The 24,274-nt window shown below is 35.7% G+C and overlaps 1 protein-coding gene across 4 annotated transcripts in view; it reads left to right on the plus strand.

The window, feature by feature from the left end:
* SPECC1L (sperm antigen with calponin homology and coiled-coil domains 1 like) overlaps positions 1–24,274 on the plus strand; it is a 73,547-nt gene that overhangs the window by 25,999 nt on the left and 23,274 nt on the right. For all 4 annotated transcript variants that reach the window (XM_072880307.1, XM_072880308.1, XM_072880306.1 and 1 more), the window contains 7 exons: positions 6,921–6,994; positions 7,513–7,688; positions 9,515–9,678; positions 11,365–11,456; positions 17,109–17,199; positions 19,084–19,167; positions 21,026–21,182. In XM_072880307.1, the coding sequence (XP_072736408.1) occupies positions 6,921–6,994; positions 7,513–7,688; positions 9,515–9,678; positions 11,365–11,456; positions 17,109–17,199; positions 19,084–19,167; positions 21,026–21,182 (838 nt within the window). The remainder of the gene's footprint in view (positions 1–6,920; positions 6,995–7,512; positions 7,689–9,514; positions 9,679–11,364; positions 11,457–17,108; positions 17,200–19,083; positions 19,168–21,025; positions 21,183–24,274) is intronic.

A 24,274-nucleotide genomic window follows, 5' to 3' on the forward strand; every position in this document is an offset into this window, starting at 1 on the left:
ATTCAAGTCAGACTGGGCTTTGCAGAACCCATATATGCTAGGGGAAAAAAAATCAAGTTGGCTTTGCTTTTCCAGTCCCAGTAGTAGTTGGTGTGGGAATGAAAACCTGTGAATTGAGAATAAATATGAAATCTGATAATACTGTTTTCAGTTGTTTTTCAAAGTAGAAAAACATGTAGATACAGACTTAATAATAGTATGCTCCTTGTGCATTTTGGAGACTGGATGATTGATTTAGTGTTTTGGTGTCAGGTTTTTTTTAAGAATGCTCTCTTTTTCAAGTGCCCAAATATTAGGAGTTATCAGGTAGCTTGAGAATGTGTATAATTAATGATTTCTTCCACCTGAAGAAGGGTGTTTTTAGTGGAGAAATGGGTGAATGGCGGCCCTGAAAGTTATAAATGTGAGAGCTGACTTGGCAATATGGATGTGTTATATATCTCTTTCTGTGTGGATTTGCTCGAGTCATGAATCTGATCTGTGACCCTAAAAATGAATCTGACAAACTTCAAGCAAGTTAGAATAAAACCTTATCTGTTGACTCTTGCCACTGTACAAGAAATTGTTGGGGCTTATAATGAAAGTTATGTTTACTGTATACTTGTCTAGCTCTTTGTGCCTTAGTTCCCGCTCTGATCTCCAAGACCTGCTCAGACATTCCTACCACGGGCTGGAATTCTGCAATTAATCTCCATCTAAATAAGAACTCGGGCAACTGTACCCTAGCAAGGTGTATTTGCACAGTGCTACTTACAGAAATATCTGCTATTCTTCCATAGTATACGAAGACTAAACGAGATAGTAAAAAAACAAAAGCATAATCCCTTTTAACAGCAAGGGAAATATTCATAGAAAGGATTTTAAATTGGTCTGCTATCAAGAAAAGGTAGTGTCTTAAGCAAGCTAAATTGTTTATTCAGCTGAAGCTCGGTGTCTTCAGACATGTGGCTGTCAGCTTGGTTTCCCAAAGCAACCCGTCTTTATGTTGAAAGGCAATCACTGTTTCTCTCTACAAAATTGCTTTAAGTTTTTATTCTGCAAAATTTTTTTTTGTTCTTTCTGTTCCAAAACCAGAGAGACACATTTTCTTGGGAGCAGGAGCTCAGGCACATGGTTAGTGGCTCTGACTTTGTTCCTGAAGTCGTTTTGTAGCGAAGTCTTAAAAAGGTTGAGCACTTTTCTACTTGCATTGTTTTGTTCATTAACTGAAATACTCATACAGAAAACAGCACCATAGTCAGGTAAACATTTAGGTATCTGCTTAGTAATACCTGATTACAAGGCAGCTTTAATTTCTAGATGCTTTTGCTTTGGGGGTACAAAATAGCTGTCAGATATTTCACTTAAACTGGTAAAAATTCAGGCGGACAAACCTCTGCCTGGGCAGAAATTTGCAACAAAAATTGTGACAGTCTTTGTTATTCGTCATTCTTGGAATAGTTTGGAAAATTCAACTGTACTAGCTGGTGGCCTAGTGGCATCCCGTAGGGAAGAAAGCAGTATTTTAGTTATAGGCAGGAAGGAGAGTGGCATCTAGTGGCAGTAAGAAAGGATGGCACCCGAAGAATAGTATAAACTTAAAAAATATTTTTCTCTGACCACTTTAAAATGCTGTTCATTATGGGTTCATAATTAAACCTCGTACAGGAGTTTCTTGGTGGTGTAGCCTCTAAGTAGTGACAGCAAAGAACAGCATTGCAGAAGATCTGGAACTTGGAGGTAGTACATACAACATATAAAAGACAGAATTTTAATAATTTGTATTAAAGTGACAGAAAAGCACATCTTAGTAAGTTATCTTATGCTGATCAGACTTGTGGTCAGTTCTGGTATTCTGTCAGCCAAATGTATAATGCCTGTGCTTTTAGATGTGGAGAATTTAGTGTAGGTTTAGGTATTAAAAAGCACTAGTTAGAAGAATGGTGTTTTTTCAGCCTAAATAACAAAGTATAATAAAGAACCATAAAGGGTTTCTTTAGTGAACTTTTATTTTAGATTTTAAAATACAAGGAAACCTAACTTACCCCTTAAGGGGAGAATTTGCCTAATGGCAAAGTTACTGAGTAAATGAAAGGGATGGCAAGACAACTGATAAATGACAAGTGATAAGGGATGGAAAATTATCACTTAAAGAATTCACAAAAGACAGACTTTACAGCTGGGAGACAGATGCTTCATAGATGAGGTGGTGAGTGTTCATTCAATTTAATGGTTAATCAACACTAAATAGTAATGTAGGAATGTGAAATGCTCTAGCATTGGCACTTGGGGCTCGCTTCATTGTGGGCTTTCCAAACACCAAAAAGAAGCACAACAAACATATAATGAAACATTTTTCACAGTAATCTGCATAATGAATGGTCACATTTTAGCTGTTAATATGTCTGCCTGCAAAAACTGATGCGGACAGTAGGATGTAAATTGCATTGATTAAAAAGGTACAGTACGTTCCTGATGTCCATCCAGATGCGGCAGGAACTGTAGTCAGTGGCAGCTGAACTCATTACTGGTGGGACAAGGAGTTTTAAGCAGAGTGCTTCTGTATTGTATCTAAAAAGTCTACGAAATATTAAAATAACCTGTATGTTTTATATCCTCTGTAGTGCGCTGAGATGAAACAAGCTGTAGTCGAGCTGAGTCTGTAGGTACGGGAGTGGAGGTGAGGGGCTGGGAGAGGGCAGGGCAGGCTGGAAGCCGGCAGGGGGGGCGGGCGTTGCGCTAGATGGTGTGTTTCCTCTGGCTTTCGTTTCTGACTTCGGAAAAACTGTCAGTAGTCAGGTAGCCAAGCTGTCACATTAGTCATCTTCGATGATGAAGGGGAAGAAAGAAACCTATTATTCTTCCAAGCAGTTAATAAGAGTTTGTGGGGAATTTTTTTTCAGAGAACTTTGTCTCCTGATTTGCAGAAAATTGGTATTTGTAGGTTAGCTTATCAATTGTCAGATGTTTCTTCTGAAGTCTGAAAATACTCATGGCATGTTCACTTAGCACAAGGTACATATGCTAAACATATCAGTGCTCTTAGTCTGTAACTATTTAAGTCAGTACATTTTTTGGACAAGGGTAGGTGAGCAAGAAGGTTGATAGATCTAGTGAATATAGGTTCATAGTTCAGTGAAGGTTGATAGTTCAGTGAATCAATAGTTCTTTTATGGAGCTGGCAGCATTAGTTTTTAATTCTGCTATATCTCATTTTGAAAAGGATCTTGACAGCAGTTGTGAAACTTGTATTTTTACATTACCATATTTAGGCCTTTTCTACCATAATGTTGGAGAAGTCAATTGGATGTTAGTTTTCTAATTGTTAGTAAATTTATTTTTTTTTGCTAGTGTTGGACCCCTAGAAAAAAATCAGCTTTCTTGCTGTATAGACCTACTGTCTGACAGTTATGAGCTGAAAAGCAAGACTGATATGCAAATTGCCTGAACTTTGGTATATTTGTAACCAGTGCCTCTTCCTTATATAAGGAAGCTATCATTCTTAAATTAACTGTAATGCTGGCACTACTCTGTGTAGATGTCTACTGTCTACTACTCTGGGTAAATGGGTATACCAGGATAGCCATTTCAATGCTAAAAAATTGAAATACTATTCTAGTATAAGGCAAACCAATGTAACTGGTACAAGAACTGCGAGAATGCCCGTTGTGGATTTGCCTGTGTCAGGATTACTTGATTTGGTGTTGCTTATCAGGAATTGTAATGTCATGTCTTGAAACTGCTATGCGTATCTGAAGTCTTGCATTGAAAAAAAGACATTGTAAGTCTTTTTTTTCTTTTTTTCTTTCTTTCTTTTTTTTTCCCCCAGACACAAATTAAACAATTGAATGTTGATACTCATTTTTATTTCGTAGTGATAAATTCTAACTGCTAATGATAATCAGTAAGAGTTACAGACATGGAATACAGTGATACTTTTCCTCTGGCAGCCTTATAAAATTCAGATGATATCTTAGTTTCTTCCTCCCACCAGCCATAGTTGTAATGTTTTTCTTTACTCTTTGTAGTCTGCATTTCCCATAATGTATCTACCTTTTAAAAAGCAAGGACTTGTCAAACTGTGATTTAAATCAATATTGTTTTGTAAAATGCAGACATAATTGAATCCTGCAGTAAAACACAAGCAGCTTGCTGATTTGCCATCTTTGATTATCCTATTCATTCATCAGAATGGTCTCCTTGTTCTTCACTTACCCTAAACAATAGTTACTTTTCCTTTTATCTCAATCCTCTTTCTTGTCTATGCTCCTTCAAAGGAGGAGACTGGATAATGGTAGAAGAGAAGTACCTGTCCTACCATTCTGAAAACTGCAGCACATACAGGTGGAAAGGGTTTGTGTGAGAGAAGAACTGTGGAGGTTGTGAGGATGCAGAAAGGAAGGATACCACAAGGCAGGTGTACAGAGAATTGTTGCCTGTGTGCCTGTTTTGACTACTTGAATTTTCAGGCTGTAATTGGTGGCACAATGCAAAGAATGGAGTTCAGGCTCTAACAGGTAAATCACTTATCTTAGTCTTAATGTCTCACTACGTTTCAAATTCAGTTGCAATTTGGTAGTTCTCAGGTTTGTTTTTTTTTTGGGGGGGGGGGTTGGGGTTTTTTTAAATCTCTGTGATTGATTGGGGGAGAAGACTGTTTCCAACAGCTGCTGTAAAATGCTCTGTATTGTTTATAGTAACTGCAGAATATTCAGACCATTGTGTTTTACTTCAAAGCATAAATATACTAAAACTTAATGGTGCGTTTCATATCTCACAAAAGCTCAAAACAATGGCGTTACACAAGCTTTAACTCTGGATGCATTTATAGTTTGTGGTTTGTGGTTATTTTTAGATGAACTATAGCTTGCTTTTAGTAGTAGAACAAATTTTATTTTTAAAAATACATTTTCTTTGAACTATCTTTAAAAGAGAAAATGGTCATCCACTAGATTTTGTTTCAAAATGGTACTGGAAGCTCTTTAGGGCATGTTGATTTGCTGTCACTGTTGGAAGTTATCTAATTTGCAGCAGGTTTTTTTTAGCATGTGTTTAAAGGAAAAAAGGGTGGGGAGGGGGAGCAACTTTTAGAACTTTGACCTAAAGCTGGCATCTCCTTGCTGACTTTAGCTCAAACAAGTTACGTATACAGAGACAAGCTAAAAATTGAAGGGCTTTGCTTAAATATCATGGTAGCATGCGATTTGAGTGGCACGCTCTGTTAGGCTTATCTTCAAAGCTTAAAGGTCAGTTGGATGCATCTTAAAATGTGCAGTCTTGTAAGGAGGAGATAAATACAGAAATATCTACCTAATTTTAGTGCTTCAACTTTTCCAAGCCTGAAAGGTTATCAAGTTTTCAGGCCAACTGAGGTTTATATCATTCTTCTACAGAAATTAGCTGTGGCATTAAAAGCCTCTGTATTTGGGATTGTTGAGGCAAAACTCAAGAATTTCTTCTGATGAAGAAACCAAAAGGAATTCCATGGCTGAAAATTTGAAATGTTCTTATGAGCATAGTTGAGGCTTCTGAATATGCACATCGGCATAAATCAGCTTAAATCTGTTCTTAGTCTTTGTTGCATCTGATATAAACATTTTGAAATGCTTACTATTTTCCATTTAGTCTGCCGTAGCCTCCTATTTATTGTTAAGAAAAGTCCTTTGACAAAAGACCAGGAGTACTGAAGGTATAGGCTTACTTGGGAAGACACTGGTAGGTATTGGCAGAACAAGTAACTTTGAATAAACCCTGGTTTACTGGTTTTCCTGATACCCAAATAAAAGCACTGTAAAGTTTTTTGTGTTAGAAAATGAGAGCCGCAAAACTTTAGTGTATCAGTCTGTTTGTATGAACGTATATACCTATCTTCTGACTATTCAAACATTTATTATGCAGTTCCATAGATTTTTGCCAAGGTTTTGTATTTTGAACAGCCTAAATTTGTTAGGCACCTTCAATCTTTTTGTGGAAAGATCATTGATAATATACAGGACAAATATTTGTTTCCAGCAGGTCTTGGAATAATGAACCTGAACAAAAAAATTCATTCAGTCAGTTGGCCCATCATTTTTACAGTTTGGAAATAGCTACACGATGCTATAGAAATAAAATCATCCTAGAATCCAAAGATCAGTGAAGTGACACGCTAATTAGAAATATATGCTGCATTCTTCTTCATTAGTTGCTTAGTTATAAGAATGGAGTAATCAATCACGTTGTCCTTGTGTATTGAATAAAGTAACAAATGAATAATAATTGCAGTAGCCAGTCTGTCAGACGCCACATGAGGAGTTGATGGTGATCAAGCTGCATACCGTTTTGTATAGCTGCTGACAGATTTAAGGGACCATCTCTTTCATAACATGATCTCATACTGTTTATCCCTTTGCTGTAAATATAGCTTGTTTCAACTTCAAATAGTAGCTTGATAGACAAGAATGTAAGATTCTTGAGGATATGAGTAGAATTTTATCCCCGTTGAAGGCATGGCTGTGAGTGTTATGTCAGCTGCTTTGTGGCAGGGAGTAAATTGTGAATCAGAAGGCTTCGTGTAGCTGCAGCTTACGTTTGAAGAGGGAAAACCCCCAGACAACCATATTTTTAGGATCCTTCCATGTTAATTTACCTACCTTGTTTATTTGGTCTTTGTTATTGCTTTGTCATTTTAATATTGTGAAGGGTAGAGAAGAGACTGGGATTTGTATAAGAATTGAGTTTGCTTATGCTGTTCCCCTCACCAGTCATAGAGAAGTATGTACCTATTGACACTTTCTGTCAAATTATTTCTGCTTGTACTATTTTTCTCCAGATGGCTTTGGTTATAAAAATGTATTCTGTGAGTAAGTTTTTGAAAACATTTGCAGGTTGTTGCAGTTACTCTTTTTTAAGTAAATAGATCTCTGACTAAGATCTTACAGATAATTTGACTTTCTTTCCAGACACAGTTAAAAAACTTCAGGACCAAAAGCATGACATGGAAAGAGAGATAAAGAATCTTCACAGGAGACTCCGGGTAGGTTAAAGCCTAAAAACTCAATAAATTGTAAACTTGGAATGTTGTAAGACCTGCATGTGAAATTGTGAAAAGGTAATATGATGAGATGTAACACAATTAAAATAATTATTTCTGAGACAGAGGCATCATATGGGAATATATTTACTAACCTACAGAGACTTAAGAATTAACTTCTGAAAAATTCTTAGTGTTCACAAAAATATGGCATTGGGCTTGGGAGAAAATGTTCCTGTGTCTTCTGATGCATAGTTTAATTTTCCCCCTCCACTTTGAACATTTTCTTTGTTTCTACAAAAGACATTCATGACCTTGGAAGTCTAGTTATTTCCAGCAAAACTTCTTCAATTTAACTTGTAAGTTAAGTTGTGCCTAATGCCAGAGATGAGGGCCTTTATCATTCCTGTATATTGTTTCCTGTAACAGCATAGGGAAACTATGAATAATAAGGATAACTTTTATTTTTAACTTCAGACTTCTTGCTGCTGCTTTCAATTTAAAGTTTTATTTACTTATAGGAGGAGTCAGCAGAATGGCGACAGTTCCAAGCTGATCTACAGACTGCAGTGGTTATAGCAAATGATATAAAGTCTGAGGCCCAGGAAGAGATAGGAGACCTGAAGCGTAGATTACATGAAGCTCAGGAGAAAAATGAGAAGCTCACTAAAGAGTTGGAGGAAATAAAGTCACGCAAGTATGCAAAAGACAACAGGGATTTTGTCTCTTTTTTAGGGGGGGTACAATTTTGGAAATCCAGTATCTTGACTATTACTGAGACTTTGAAAGTTCATAAATCCTCTCACTGTGAGGATCTGTGTTTCAAGAAGCTGCTTTACACAGGCTTTCAGGGGCTGAAATAGGTAGCCTTATAAGAGCAATATTTGTTTCTTTATACTGTATACTTAATCCATCCAAGAATATTCAGTTTGGTGCTTTTGTAAAACCAGGTTGAAGTGGAGGATTTTTCCTGTTTGACAGCTGGACATGATTTAACTTCCCTCAGTGTGAAAAAAAAAGCGGTGTTGGCTTTTCTGTACCATCATTAATACTTCTTATTAGCAGCCAAGGCTTTTGGTATGGTTAAAAATACAGCTGGATTTTTACCTGAGAAGAAACCTTTGTCTAATTCTGCATATATCCTGTACCGTTTTCTTTCCACTGGTAATTGTTTCTGGAAATAATTAGAGATGCTTTGTGTACATTTTTAATAAAAACAATTCAAACTGCGATGTATTGTGGCTTGAATTAGGTGCTACAGTTATCTAGAAACTGAGGTATATGTCTTTCAGAAGTATTGAAGTCCTTAAATCCATAGAACAGGAACATCTTGGAAAGCACCGTTTGAATCGTGACTACATTGTCACTAGGGATTGAATACATGTATAGCTTACAATTACAGTAGTGATGTTTGTGATGTGTATACATTAAACAATTTTTTTCCACATGAATGGGCATTTTATAGGATACATGACACTTAACCCAGCATCCAGTAGGATATGAGATAACGCAGGCTATGGAACTTAGGGAAAAGCTGATGGTAGGGAGAGCAAACTGGTTACACTGAAAATGGAAAATTATCTGGATGAATGAGTGGTGTGTGTAAGGCATCTTATCTGAAGTAAGATAACCAAACTAAGTAATATAAACGATTCTTACTAATACATTTCAGCCAGAATTGTAATTGTTCAATTACTGCTTGCAAGTGAACCTTTGAGGTTACAGTTGCACTTTTGAAGGTAGAATTGGCTTGCTGATTCTGATCAGTATATTCATTAATATCTATACACAAGCATCTTTTGAGATTTGGTTTACTGCAGACAAAGAACAAAGAAGCAACTGAATCAAATTCCTGGGAAGTGGTGTAGCTACTGTATTGGAGGGAAGGTGGTAGGAAAGTCTATTACAGTGTCTGAAGCAAAAATCAGTCAATGTTTAATTATTGCAGACTGTAGAAAATAGGTTGCTTTAAACAATTCTTGTCTTGCGAGTGACATATAATACAATATGAATACAATAACCACCATAAATATTCTGTACTAAAAATCTAAATTTTTTCAAAACTGATTCATATGCTGCCTAAAGGTGTATGACAGAAATGTATTCTTACCTCCTTAGTATTCATTTAAATTGTTTTCTGTTTATGCAGGTAGAAAAAAAATTCTCCCCTCTGAGCTGATTATTTTCATGTGTAATGGTGAAATACTTAAGGCTCAATTTTTTCCATCTGTGTGTGTGTGTTTGAGAGATAGGAGCAGAAATTAAGCCTTAAATCAAGAATTGATTTGATAGAGTTTTCACCTGGTGCTTAAGTTCTCTTCCTGACAAATAGTAAGAACTTACAGTGACAATTTAGGTTGATAATCTATTTCTAAATTACAGTGGAAAGAAAACTAGGTTAATGGAATTACCGATTTGGACCATAGATTTTAATCTGGCTTCAAATTTGTGTTGGTTTTTTTTAAGACTTTGCATGTTAAAATGTTTTTTAAATGCCTTAAATGGGCTGCATATTGATTTCAGGCAGGAAGAGGAACGTGGTCGAGTGTACAATTACATGAATGCTGTAGAGAGAGATTTGGCAGCTCTGAGACAAGGAATGGGCCTGAGTCGCAGATCATCCACCTCCTCAGAGCCAACTCCTACTGTAAAAACACTCATCAAGTCATTTGACAGTGCCTCCCAAGGTAATTATTTTCAACCTGTCTAGTAGCTGTACCAAGTTAGGATTTTGCATATGTTGACATGGACACTTCTAATGGCTTAGCTAATTCAAAGGTAAGTTGTTTTATTGTACGGTCATGACCTAGAAGTGATGGCTGAAACAAACCAACCTAAACTAGGTTGCACAACAGATCATTCACTGCAGTTAAGTGCCAGCATCCTTTTTTTTGTCTTGTCTTTATTTTTTCTTCACTGTTGCATTGCCAATGACTCATATGCTAGACGCTTTGATTCAATGCTCCTGTATATTAGAAATACATAAACACATATTACACACACAATTGTAGCTGGAAGCACAGCTGATTTCAGCCTGACTATTGAAACGTGAATTTAATGTGCCAAATTAGGGATTCTAAAAGCCATGCAATAGCTAGAGCTGAGTTTGTTTCTTTTAATACTTACATTCCTATAGTCAAAGTGCTGATGAAAGTAAAAAATAAAGTCCAGCCAGTATCACCTATTAAAAGATAAAGGGAATATTTTCTATCATGAAAAGGATCTCATTGTTGAGACAATGGATTTTACTATAATTCTCTGATTGTGGAAACAGGTGCTGTTGTCCTTCTCTATAGATGAGCAGAATAAGGAATCCAAGTAATTATCCTGAAATGAGAAATACTTGAGTTTTAGCTTTGACTGCATATGAGACTTTGTATGGATTAAAATATTTCCCTTGCCAGGCTTTTTGGCTTTGAATTTCATTTAGAATAATGTCACTGCAAGTCTCTGATGCAGAAGGGCTTGGCTGGAAGTAGACTATATTACCAGAGAGACTTAAAGTACTGTCCTGTGCAAATTATTGGCAAATTATTTTTAATTGCTTATAATCTGAAAATTTTTTAAGGTATAGAAGCATCTCCGTATTATTTGGCCATTCTGTAAATGGTTCTATTTCTACACTTGTTCTTTTTCTTCATAGGTATTTACAAATTTTTGTTTTCCTAGTGTTAATTTTGAAGGTTTTTCAATCTGTTATTGGATAAAGGTGCTTTCTTGCCAGAGTTAGTTTGGTAAAATGATAAATCACCTCTCCCTTCTTTTTAATCTTTTATTTCAAGCTTCTATCTGCCTTCTCCCTCAGCATTCGTGTCTAATCATGCCGTTAAATAATCAGATGACTGATTCACCAACTCACTATTTGTCTGTTTTCATACATTTCTAAAGAAGTTTTGTTTAATCATAACATTTCAGGGACTGTCATATAATATGTAGTACCTGTGGACTTTGATTGGAAATGAGAAAGGAGAAGGAGGTGATATATGTTATCTATCTTGTCTTACTGGCAGACCCAGAAGCCTGCTACCATCTCTTTAATTATCTGGAGATCAGAGAACTAGTAATGCCATCATTTACATCTGCCAGGGTAATAGTATCCTGCACCTTAGCTTTGTCCCCCCCCAGTAAACTTATGTTTTTACCATGGATAGTATATTCAAGACAGAAAACGAATGTAATTACAGAGGAGTAAATGTGTAGGCATACTTTTAAATTATTTTGCAGTCAGCTATTAATTGAAATTCTGAAAGATGTGATCTGATAAAACTAGTAATGTAAAGTACAAGACAAGTGTTCACTGTAACAGCCAGTGTCCCATTTCACTGCAAAACGGTGCAATGCTCACGATGGCTTTCTTTCTGCGTTTCTACTAGTTCCAAGCCCTGCTGCTGCCACAATTCCTCGCACTCCCCTGAGCCCAAGTCCCATGAAAACTCCCCCAGCGGCTGCTGTATCCCCTATGCAGGTAGGTGTTTTATGACTGCACTTAATCCTTCTTTGTAAAGAAGAGCATGTGAAACTACAGGTGGTAATACACAAAAATTGGCTGACTTTGGGGCAAAATGATAAAATGTTGCCTCAAGTAAGTAGTTACTAAAATGTTCAGTCTAACAAAAGTCTTTCACTGAAAACCATGTTGTAAATACAAGATTTGGCATAATTTGGAAGTTCTTATTAAATATTCCCAACCCTTACTATTCCTGAGCTACTGAGAAGCATGGGAGGAAACCTTTATCTGCATTCCTTAGTTTTAGAGTTGCTATTTGTCAGTTCTTAGTCCTGTGCCTGGCACAGAAACAGCAGTAATCCCCTTTGGGCAATGGACTGAGATCTGTGCAGAATGTGTCAGCGATCATCAGTATAAATGTATCCCATGTTGCATGGGCTTTCGATAGCAGACCTGACCAGAGAGGAATGAAATCATTGTGAATTGATTATCTTTGTTCATTTTGTACTGACTGAGAGTTTGGCCAATTGGTGATTGTACTTTGTATTTTGTCCTGTCCCCTCTGAAGCTGTGTCCATTTGTACAGCTGCTACAGGAGCCTAGGTACACTAAGACTACATCATCAGTACTCTAATGCTCAGCTTTGTAGAACATTGCTGGTTTTATTATCTCACTAGCTGCATGAAGTGAGATTTTGGCAAAAGCCAACAAGTTTAAGAACAAAGTAGACAGGACCAGATTCATGAAGAAAAATCAAAGAATGCACTATATGTTTTACTCCTTTAATGTCAGTAATTCTTCTGTTGCCTTCAAGATACTACTAACCAGAAGTACCAAAACTTGATTTTTACTATAGGTCAGCATAATGTTTTGCTAATAAATCCTCTCTGTGTGAACTGAAGAATCTATATCCATATTGGCTTTTAGTACTTGAGGAACAATACCTGGAACAGACTGACTGTTCTCCTGTGCTCAGACTAGTGCAGCTTTTATTCATTTAAGAGTGAATTTCATGAAACAAATGGATAGCCTCAAAGCAAAGAGAAGGAATTAAATGTTTTTTGTGACAGTTTCTGCTATTTCCTGTGGCTCAGTCACTCTTGACAGAAGTTTTCTAAAGTAGTTAAATGCGACAAGTTCCCTGACAGATGCTTTGTTCCTTTTGATCTGTCTTTATATTTCTGTATTTCTGTGCTCTTGTAGGAAGAGGCAGACTTAATCTCATGTTCTAAAAGGCTAGACCAGAGCTTTGGCAGACAGAAGACTTTTTGATGAAGCCTAAGGCTTATTTCACTTTACTTACCTGTAAATTAACCATGAACCAAAGTAATCTTTTAGAATACTGCAAACCTGCTCAGGTTTACAGCTCTTATTTGATGTTCTCGATCTGCCAGAATTACTTGAATTTTTAATTCAACTTCTGGTATGGAACCAAGTCATTAACAGCTGGATACTCATTAGTGGGAAACCTTGCCTGAAAAACAAAGGGAAGGGCATGTAAATGAAAACAGCTTCTATTGTCTTTTTGAAGATAGGTGATTTTCTTGAAAGTATTTGTAATTATCCAGAAGGCAATCGGGGTTTGTGACCTCAGTTATGTAAATTGTATTTAAAGAATATTTTCTGCTCAAGAGAGAAGGGGTTTGGGTTCAAAACCAATTTTCATCATCTTTTCCTTTTCTTTATTTTCATATTACTACCTTGTTTTCTACTGTTATTTTGTCTGCAATTTTTTATATTTTTTTGTCTGTGGTTTTTGCTCTCTTGCAATTGAAAAGCGATTTTAATAAGTAGTCACTATGTGAGTTGACCTATCGGCTCCCACCTTATAGAAGTCATGTATGGTTAAAGATCTTGAGTAAAGGTGCAAGGGTTGATCTATGTATGGGTGTTGCAGTGATTATTATCATTATTCTCAGTTGCTTTTAAATGCTATCACAGGGGAAATATTTACATGGGCACCTACTGAGAAACTGGTACAATTTTGATATTATGATAAGATGGAATGGTTGCAAAAAAGATTCTCCAAGTACAGATGCATCAACATGTGCCCTCTCTGAATTATGTGTATCACTTCATTTTTGTGTTGGACTGTGTCATGAATTTCCCCAGTCTTGGGGAAATTTTGTTTGCTTTATTTGTTTTTCTTTACAGTAATATGTGTGTATGTAAGGAGATACATTCTTGGATACATTTTTGCAACTGAAAACAAACAAACAAATCCCTTTCTGGCTTCAGGTCCAAGCCTGCAGTGAAACATAGCTGTTATTTACCATAGGGCTTAGCAATACTGCAAAACAATTTAGGAAGAGAGATATGAAGAGAATGTTCTTCAGAATGTAAAAACAACCCTGCTGGGTTAGCCCAAAGCTTAGCTGGTCTGGTATGCCACTGAGAGTGACCAAAGCAGATGCCTAAGGAGGAATATAAGGACAAAGAAGCATATCTGCTGCTTTCCCTGAGTACTTTATTTTTCTGTTTCATAGCTGGAGGACTCTCTGAAGTAGACGTGGTTTCAGATTCACTGGTCACCACTGAATGTCCTGCTTTGAGCATATAAACTTTCAGGCTCCAAGCAATTCGGTGTCAAAGACTTCCATATCTTAACTACTTAATATGTGAAGAACTGTGTGTGTTTTGAAACTGCTATGTGTAGGTGCATTAGCATGAAGTACTTCATTAAAGTACGGACTGAAGTGCAAAGTGATCAGGAATAGGTACCTGGCAGTGGTTGAAGGTCATGTTTCCTTCCATAGCCAACAGCAGATGCAAGGATGAAGAGTCAGAAGCAAAATACTTGAAGCTTAAGGGATTAGTTCATCCTGCCATAGTTCTGCCTCAAATTTGAAGTGTCAGGTGTTTGTCCTCTTTTACCTTTATCATCTCACCTGTGTGCTGGTTCCTCTTCTGGAGTTGTTACTCATCTTACAAAAAAAAAAAAATCTGAAAAGTCATAGGTAGCTAGCAGAAACTTTATCTTCAAATCAGGAATGGCTGTGAGAAAGTAACTTTATCTTGGCATCTTTAACTTCATCTCTTACTGTAATTATATTATACGGAGACTACTACATAAAAACATGTTATTTAACTCTGTGAACAATGTTTTTATACACCCCATCAAAAGTAGACCTTAAAGTTTCTAGCATTTTCTTCTGCTAGACCTCAATGTAGGATGAATGAGAAGAGGATCACAGATTGCAAGGCATCTTTAGTAATTTCTGTCCCATTAGTAGCCTCCATGAATAGCCTCAAAAGCATGCGATTCCTCCGAAATTTTGATCCTTTCATTTAGTGTTGAGGAGTTTGAACATTAGTGTAAAGGACAAATGGTGTTTAGCAGTTAAGTGAGTTTTAGAATGTATTTCTAGTTGAAGAAAAAAAAGGTGTTCATAAAGGGATTGTAAGGATCTATACATGTTTAATTGCACATCAGATGTGTTTTGTTTTGTAAGTGAAATGAGGAACGGCTGATCTGATCTGCAAATTCAACAAAAGGTCAGTCAAGCAGAAAAGTTTCTAACACTTGTAAAATGTTTCAGGAAAAATTATTCTCCAAGAGACTTGTGCACTGTTACTGTTATATAGATGCTGCCAAATGGAACTAGATAAACAGTAGTTGATTCATTTTCCTCTAATTTGCTGTGTATTAGTTACTACTGGTAGTTGTAGTAAGATATGTAATAAGGAACTGGCAACAGTGAAGGTAAGCCCTGTCTGCAGTGTCAACAGGAGCAAAAAGACAAACAGTTCGTTTTATAACAAGGAGATGAGACCAGTACACAGCAAGTTACCAGTTGAGTAATATGACTGCTTTCTGACAATATCCGTAAAGGATGTTTGTTTTTAAGTGATATCCGGAAGCTGAGAAAGTGATAAAGGTATATGGTTATCCAGCACTGTGCCTGCTCTGTACATACCTTCGTTTCCTGGCTGAAGTTCTGTACTACACTGCTTTCTAATGACGATCCCAAAGCTAGACAACATGTCAAAACAAAATGTTTCTCTTTTAACCTCATTATCTAACTCTGTTATAGTGGTTTCCTTTTTTGGGGGGGAGGCTCTCACTTTGATAGTGTCCTTGTCCTTTATTTAAAAAAAAAAAAAATGCCTAAGTGGGTGAAGTAAACTTTAAAGTTAATGCAAGTTTGAAATACCAGCTCTTATGGGAAGGTGCATGGCTCACAATTACAGTCACTTTCATCTGCACATTTAAAGGAATAAACTTTGTAGGGTACATGCAGAACTTCTGATATATAAAGTGATGAAATTCTTCATGCTATATTTTGGAGTTAGATGCTTAGACGGTTGGCAGTTGTTTTGTCCCTTTGATTTCTAGCACAAAAGTGTAACTCTAGTTTGACTCTAAATGATGAATGAGTAGTCCTGTAATCCCGCCTGTGCTACAGGATGCTGCAAAGTATATACTGTTAACTTTTTTAAATCACAATTTTGGATTTGTCTGTCTTGCCTACATGATTTGGCATGAGAAACATCTGACCTTTATCTTCTGAAGATAAGGCTCATTTAACCTTCTCATCTAATCTTGGGCCAGATGGAGAGCTGAAAGAGTTTTCAGGATAAACACATTACTGGACTGATTGTGATTAAATATAGGAATCTAATAGAAAGGACAGGGTGAATAAAGAATGTGCTATAATTTGCAATAGGCTCTTTGAAATGATTAATTTAAAAAAGAATGATAAATTATAAAAATTTAAAGAATAATAAAAAAGAATACTTCCCTGAGTCTTCAGCAACTGAATATGAGTTTCATTAAGTGTAAGGGTAATTATTGCCCTGTACAGTTCATTTTTGTGATACTAAAATGCTACTTTCAGTGCTATCCAGTGGCTAATTATTGTGTGCAAGACAACACATCTGTGATCATGTACTTATACTTCAAGCTGCTAGAAGCCATGCATTGCTAAATATTTTACATAAAACTTGAAAAAATTCATTTTGTAGCTAGTTTGAGCAGAACAGAAATTAAGGTAACCTTAGAAAGAAAAAATAATTATATTTGTATTTTGTTACATATTTGACAAATACTTAACAAAATGTCTCTCTTCAGTTGCTCACAGAGCATCTCAGTTAAATAGGTGGTAACAAAAGCTGTTGACATTCTGAATAAAAAAGTTTTTTCAGTAGCATTTTTCTTAGCAAAGGGGTAGTTTGTGTCACTACACCCAATACACCATTATCCTAATTTTCCAGGAAAAGCCACAAAGCTGTAAAGGCGTATGTTAATAACACAAATCAAGCACTAAAATCTTGGCTACATATAGGAGGTTGTATTAGTTTAAATAAACACATCAAGTTTAACCAGAACAGGTTTGTACAAACAAAATATAAATGAAGGTGAAAATTAATACAAAAACTGCAAGAGAATTCACAACCTTCTTTTGCAGCATTGGTTTGAGGAACAGGTTTAAGTTTAAAGAAGTAAACGTTACAATATCAATGCATAGTGTGTGTATATACATTCAGATTGGCCAAAGCAACAGGTAAAGAGGACACGCCCTTTTTCACTAAGTATTTTTAAAGGTTCTTTTTTTTAGTTCTTTTAAATAAATAATAATGTCATATCTGAGTTTCTAAAACTGATTCTGCAATTCCATATTTATTTTTTATCTTGAGATTATGTTTGACACAAGTATTTTTCCATTTCAGAGGCATTCTATAAGTGGACCAATCTCAGCTTCAAAACCCCTTGCTACGCTGACAGACAAAAGACCAAGCTATGCTGAAATCCCTGTTCAAGGTATTGATTCAAGTTCATTTAAACTTTGTTTTTAGCAATGCTATTAATATTTTTTCATTTTATATAATTTAGTATCCAAAATAGTATCATATTATATACTTTTTATTACCATAATATTTTCATAGAATCATAGATATTTTGCGTTCAAGTTTTTATTACTTGTGTTTCATCACACATGGTGGCATATCATAAAGATACTGTTTTGAATTTTCAACAAAGCCATGATTGCATCCTGATAATTTGGCATTATTCTGATAGTTTTTAATGTGTGCATAAACTGAGATCACTTGCAAAATCAAGACAAGATTATTTCAGGGTCATGTCTTGCAACTGTCTTCCAGATATTAAAAATACACACCTCTCGGGTTACATTATGTTTTGTGTGGTTGGTTTTTTTTTTTCCCCCCAAAATGAAACAAGGATGATGGTTGGCATTGCATTGCATGTGAATAACAAAATATAAACTTATTAAGTATTGAATCTTCAGGAGCCAGATGAAAAAATTGAATGGAATTAAATTGAATGTTGATTTATCTGTTTCCCAATATTTCCCTGTTCTGTGAACTTTGTTTTGTCTCTCAAAACACTGTTCACAATGTGCTCTTCCTGTGAGAATGAATGGCTATCATGTGTTGGGTGTAGCTCTCTGATTTATGCCTGCTTTAGGGGGTTTTTTTTGTAAATGTTTCTCAAGATAATCCCCATATGACTCCAGGCTGAATATTTCCTCTCAATTTGGTATTCCTGAGGTCTGATGCTTTCTAAAGGGTTGAGGGGTTTTTTTTGTATCACTTCATAATAGTCTGTATGTGCCAGATTTCCTTCTTGCTTTTGTTGAATGCATGTTGAGGTTATTTGTACAATGCAGCTGGGGTTTTAATTTTAGAAACTTTGATATTTTTAGGAATATTGAAATGCCTTTCCAAGAAGACAGTTTAGGATTCTTTAATTGTTACAGAGTTCATGGGTAGACATAAACAGAAAATGAGTGGTGTGCTTTATATAGTTTTTGTGTTTTCATTATAGTCAGTTAATGCAGGAGCAGGACTGCATTCAAATAGAAAATGTGCCAGACAGAATTCCTGTTTACAACCATATATATTTTTAAAGTATCTCTGTAGCAATGTGTGTTTCTTATGTCACGTTTTCAACTAATGAATGGGGTCTCACTTTTTTTAATCCTCATTCTTCATTTTAATGGTTTTTTGTATTCAAATTACTGCCTTCTAAGTGTTTCTACACAGGAGTATGTAAAACTTTTGTTTGCAGTCTAAAGGGGTTTTTTTAAGGAATATTTCTTCAATAATAGGAAATAGTTTTGATGCTACAGAAAATGAATTTTGTTGTAGTTTGATTTTGCTCTTTGGCAGTAGGCAGAACTAATCTTTCCCTACAATATGTAAAGGCACCTTTATTTGACTCCACTGCATGGGGAGTCAAAAAAAGCATGTTTTTATTTAAAAAATAAAAAAAACCCAACCCAACAAACCAAAGGAAAAAAAAATCCCATGAGGCACAAAGCAATCTGCTTTACCAATCCACATTGTGAATGGCATATTGAATATTTTTGGCCATGTGCTAAATGGGAATTCCTTGCTCAGCCTTTTGGTTTAACAATTCATTTTTTATAGACCACAGCAAGTGGATTAGTAAGAGGCCTTAGGGAAAAAGGATTAAGAAGGTCATGATGTATTCATAGCCATCTTTATTGGTAATGAGCAAATTGAGGCCTTCTCTTTCATACAGATAGAATCAGTTGCTCTCACTAAAACAGCCAGACTCAGGCACTGGTAGACAATATTCATGACTCATACTTAAATGTTTTACATTTAACTGGAATCTTCATTAATGATGTCTTCTCCTCTCTTCTTTTTCTTTGTCCAGAACATTTGTTGAGAACATCTTCTACCAGCAGGCCAGCATCTTTGCCAAGAGTACCCGCTATGGAAAGTGCCAAATCTATTTCTGGTAATATCACGTGTTTTAGATGATTAGTAAAATCAGGAACTCTCATTTCAACACTGTACTTATAGATACCCTTTCCTTTTTCAAGAGAAAACTTTGGTTTTCAGAGCATCAAGCTCTTGTCGAAAAAACTCTATTTGGATATTTGGAATAGCTTATATTTCAGTGGTCAAGTTTTCTATTGAAATATTTGGAGAAAGAAAGCTAAAGTCCAATGCTAAAATAATATTCCATTTTATTGCATCAAGTGGAACTGAAGAGATTTTTTTTTTAATTGCTCCTCTCCTTATTGTTGCATATATGACTTGCACCAACATACCAGATGGATGAGTATGACTCATGCATGTAACAGTTGACTTCTATGTCATCTTTCCTTGTATTACAAATAATTTTGGTGTGCAAGGTATATGTGAGGAAAAAAACTGTTCCTGGCTGTTACCTTTTACTGCTTGGATGTAGGATTATTTTTTTTAAGTGAATGAGGCAGAGAAGCATATTATTCTTCTCTAATTAAGCAATTCCATTTTTGTTTATAGAAAGAATTATTTTTAATGGTTTAAAATAGGAGGGTGGTTCTTTTTAGGTAACAAATGCATCATTATACATTATCTAATGCATATAAATGTTTTTGCATATTACCTAGCAAAACTTCTACCCATTCTGTAGGACAAAAGAATGTTTGCAGTGAATCAATTTAAAATAGTCCATTTTGTGACTGGCATAACCTACAAATATTTTCCAGTATTACTCATAGTGGTTGCTGCACATTTGATGTTAACTTTGGATTTTTTAAAAATAGAGTTGCTAAATAGAAGTTTATGTAGAGTGTTAGTTCACTATCAAGCTGATGTCTCAGTATCAGCAGGGGCTTCTAAACACAAATCTTTAAGATTTATAGTACGAATAGTGTGATACTGTGAAAATGGTACTTTCTATAAACTAGGCAGAATTAATTTGAGAGAAATATTTTTTTAAAAACACCTAGATTTGAGTAAATGGTTTCAAGAAGAAAATGTGTTTTACATCCTTTTCATTTCTCCTAAAAAAAAAGAAATCCACCCAAAAGTGTTTTTTCCCAACTTCTTGTGCCTAGTGTTTATAAATTAATGTACTTGCCCCAAATAGTTAGAGAATAAGTCTCTCATATATGTGGAGAGTTATATCTTTGATTTACACAAACATAAACAATGGTGGCTATTTAGATGTAAAAGGCAAACCTCATCTTTTTAACTGGAAACTCTTCCATCTAGAGAAAACATAACGATTCCAAATTTGGTTTTACAGAATATAATGCTTGTGCTTTCATTTGAAAGAAAAATTGTTTGTCCTTTGATAAAATGAAGCAGGCTCTGTGGAATGTGTCTGAATGGTCTCAGGTCAATCTTTGATTTGCTTGCTGATGATATTTAATTAATGTCCAGAGCATCACACGCATGCCAATTCTTGATTAAAATTAAGTAGAAATAAAGCAGCTGTCATCTCTAAACTGATTTGTTTTTCTTTTTTCTTAACTACTTGAAGCTTAGCAACATAACTACATGGAACAGAGAAAAATTAATGGTTTGGTGTTAAAATTTCTTCTCATTCATAAAATCCTTCAAATGGAAGTAGCGATATTCCGTTTAGATACGTTCATCAAATTATCTTTGGTTCAAGATACAGGCTTGATCATAAATGTTGGTAGTGCAGTCTAAATCTTTGATATTTCCTAAGTGGAAAGTATCAAGAAAAACATCGAAGCTTAGTATTGTATATGGGTTTCCATGCATGATTTATGAACTAATGTTTGTCAGAGAGCAAGAATGAGTTTGAAAGGTTTTATGTTTGCAAATGGTAAATATATGGGTATTTTCCCACTTAGTGTCTCGAAGAAGTAGTGAAGAAATCAAACGGGATATCAGTGCACCTGATGGAGCATCTCCAGCATCTCTCATGGCAATGGGTACCACCTCACCACAGCTATCACTCTCATCTTCTCCTACGGCATCAGTTACGCCTACAACCAGAAGTCGAATAAGGTAAAAACCCTTTTTTTGTGGTGCACTGAAATGTGTTCATTTCATAGCTATATGTCTGCATATATCTAGTGTATAGTGTTGGCACTAAGACTGCAGACTCTACTGCCATCCATACAATAATGATCTTCAACAATCTTTCAGAGCTTCAGAAGGTATTTTCTGCAGCTCAGTATGTATTTTTAAAGTTAGACCAGAAGTTAGGTTTTTTAGAGCTTATGAGGTTAGTACCAAAACTTTATGCTCTACTAGAAAACCAAGCTAAGTCATGTCACTAAATAATAGCATTATATCAGTTCAAAATACCATGAAGCCAAATTCAAGAAATGAGCTTACGGCATGTTGAACAAATCTTTCAGAGTAGCTTGGACCCAGGGAGACTGCATGATAAACCTTAACTTTTGTAATCACAGCCGAAGACAAAAAGCAGCATGACTAGGTCTTAATTCCAGGTACTGCCAGGTCTTCTAAATAGCCATGAGGGAGTGGGCCTGGGTTATTTGTCCCACAGATGAAATCATAATGCAAGTATAAGTAACAAATGGCCAGGCAACCCCCTTTCATTAGTAAGATAAAAAGATAAGTCTGTGATAAATTTAAAACTTTTCCTATCTGTAGTGTTATCAATAAAGGGACTTCGAAGTATTTAAGCCTCATGTTATGCAAGTGAAGTATGTACTTAGCCCTGCCTTATAGATTGGGAAACTGGCAGACAAAGGTTAATTGACTTTCTCAAGACCATTTAACGCAGAGCTTCCTGACAAAGCTTTGGTACAGCAGAATTATTAAACCCTTAATGTTCTGAGACATTTGCAATATGTAATAACTACATTATAAAATTATGAAGTTATTTACAGCTGTGGGTGCTATTGAAAATTATTTCCCTGAAATCAGCTGAGACATGCCTCAGTGCTGCTGCTCTCCTTTCAATGTGCAGAAATTAAATTGAGTTTGGATCTGTGGGTACTTTACCAGCAGCAATTAATATTGTGTGTGCTAGCACCTAAATTTAGACCAAGTACATCCAGAAATAAAAAAAAAAGACTAAAACACCTGTATATGAACTTTGAACTGGTAATGTATAAAATTGCATTGATGGCAGCCTGCAGACTGTAGCAAATAACATGGCATTTCGTGGTAAAATTGTACAGTTATAATTATGATATCGTTACTATGCCATCCAACCATCGACTGCAATGCTAAGCACTACAACAAGACTTAGCAGTGGAACCTGCAGCAGTGGGTGCGCAGTGATGAACATGCTCTTTGGAACTGTCCTCAGAATGTTGCTGCTGGACTTCAATTTGTTATGGGATCAGGTTTCTCTTTTTTCCCCTACCTTTTTCTGAAAGTTGTTGTAAAATAAACAGTTATTGCTATAGTCACGAAAACAAATACTTGCAGTTTACTGTTCCCTGTTCTAGCTGAAACTTTGTTGGCTCTTTGATTTGGAATACAGTTGACCTAATATACTAACTTGTAAGATTTATATGTCAAACCATTTCTCATTGTCTCCATACAACTTACGCTAATTTATTTTCTTCAGCAGTGTTTTCATAACTATGAGAACCTGATATAAACCATGTGCTCTTACTGGAATTTGAGAACAGGCTGTACAGCTCCCTCATGGCTAAACAGTATGTTTAGCGTAAAGAGAGGGAGCTTTTAATTTGAGTTCTCGTATGTTGTCCCAAATCTGTGTTCTACAGTTCTCGTAGTGTTGCATAATCTTTGTTGTAGATTGAGTATGCAATCCCATTGTTACTTGTTTCAATCACCGATGAAAAAAATACACCAGTTTGGGTTGTTGAAATATGTATGATTTAAGAACTGAAGTACAGAATTTCTTGAAGCATCATTCTGGCTGTGTGGTACCTATGAAGTTTAGATACAGTAACCTATTCAGATAATTTATTTCATATTTAAAATAACACAATGAGCAACTTCCTTGTCATGTTAAATCTCTCTGAGATTAGCAGTTAGGTTTGAAGGCTCATACTGCTATCTTTAATGCTGAAAGGCACTTACCATTTCCTGTTTATTGTTCTGCCGTGCATGTATTTTCATGGATATTTCAAATGCCACCAGTGATATCTCTTTCTAAGCAACTTTGACATCTTGCCAACTGTATTTCAGTGAAGACTGGCTGAGCAAATTGCAATACATAGAATTAAGATTAGTGCCTTAGGACATTTTGTTGTATGTTGGCACATGTTCTCTTTTTATGCGTTGAGTGACAGATGCTGATATGTGGAACAGTCTCTGCTGTTTCGTTGGTAGCACACATGCATGAAGAAAGCCACATTCCCTGGATGCTTTCTTTTCCCCTAGCAGGACCTGGAGAATTGCTACCTGTAAATCTGCAGCAGAAAATCCACTGAAAATACTATGTATTTCCACCCTCCACCCCTCTTTCCAGTCATCAAATGGGTTGTAAAGAGCAAAGAGTTAAAGATTTGAGAGTGAATGTATACAATCTGTATGTCTTTTTGGAAATATTCAAAAGGAGTAACTTAGGGTATCATCTTTGTGGATGTTGTGAGAATCTTGCTTACATCTGCATAGAACTCTTTAAAAAATGGCAGATGAGGAAATCTTTGCAGTATGGATTCACTGATAGCTATCTTATTTTTATTTTCCAAATGGAAATTATTAAAAATAAGAACAACTGCTGGCACACTTTACGTCCAGTAACTAAGCTCCATAATGGTGTAATACCTAGTCTTTTTGTCAGAGACTGTTCACTAGAGTATCTATAGAAATACTGAATCATGTAACTAGGCCACTACAAAAGTATTAGCCTCTGTAATATATTTTTAATCTAAGCACTCATTTCTGAAGCCTGGTAAAGAGATGTCTGTAATGTAAGACTCGTGAAAAACTGGCCAACCCAGTTACGATCGTTCTTTTCTTCCCCAGTCTTTCCTTAAAGAAAAAATGACTTAAGATAGCTTGAAAAACTGGAAGTTAAATTAATTGATAGCTTTTATTGGTAATTGAACATTCTTATTTCAAAAAAAGTGAATCATTATTGTGCTAGTATATCAAACGGCAGATCAACCTAGTTAGATCTTCCCCCTCTTTTTTAAGAACTC

This window comes from Ciconia boyciana, chromosome 15 (genome assembly GCF_034638445.1).
Source record: "Ciconia boyciana chromosome 15, ASM3463844v1, whole genome shotgun sequence".
In the NCBI taxonomy this organism is placed as follows: Eukaryota; Metazoa; Chordata; class Aves; order Ciconiiformes; family Ciconiidae; genus Ciconia; species Ciconia boyciana.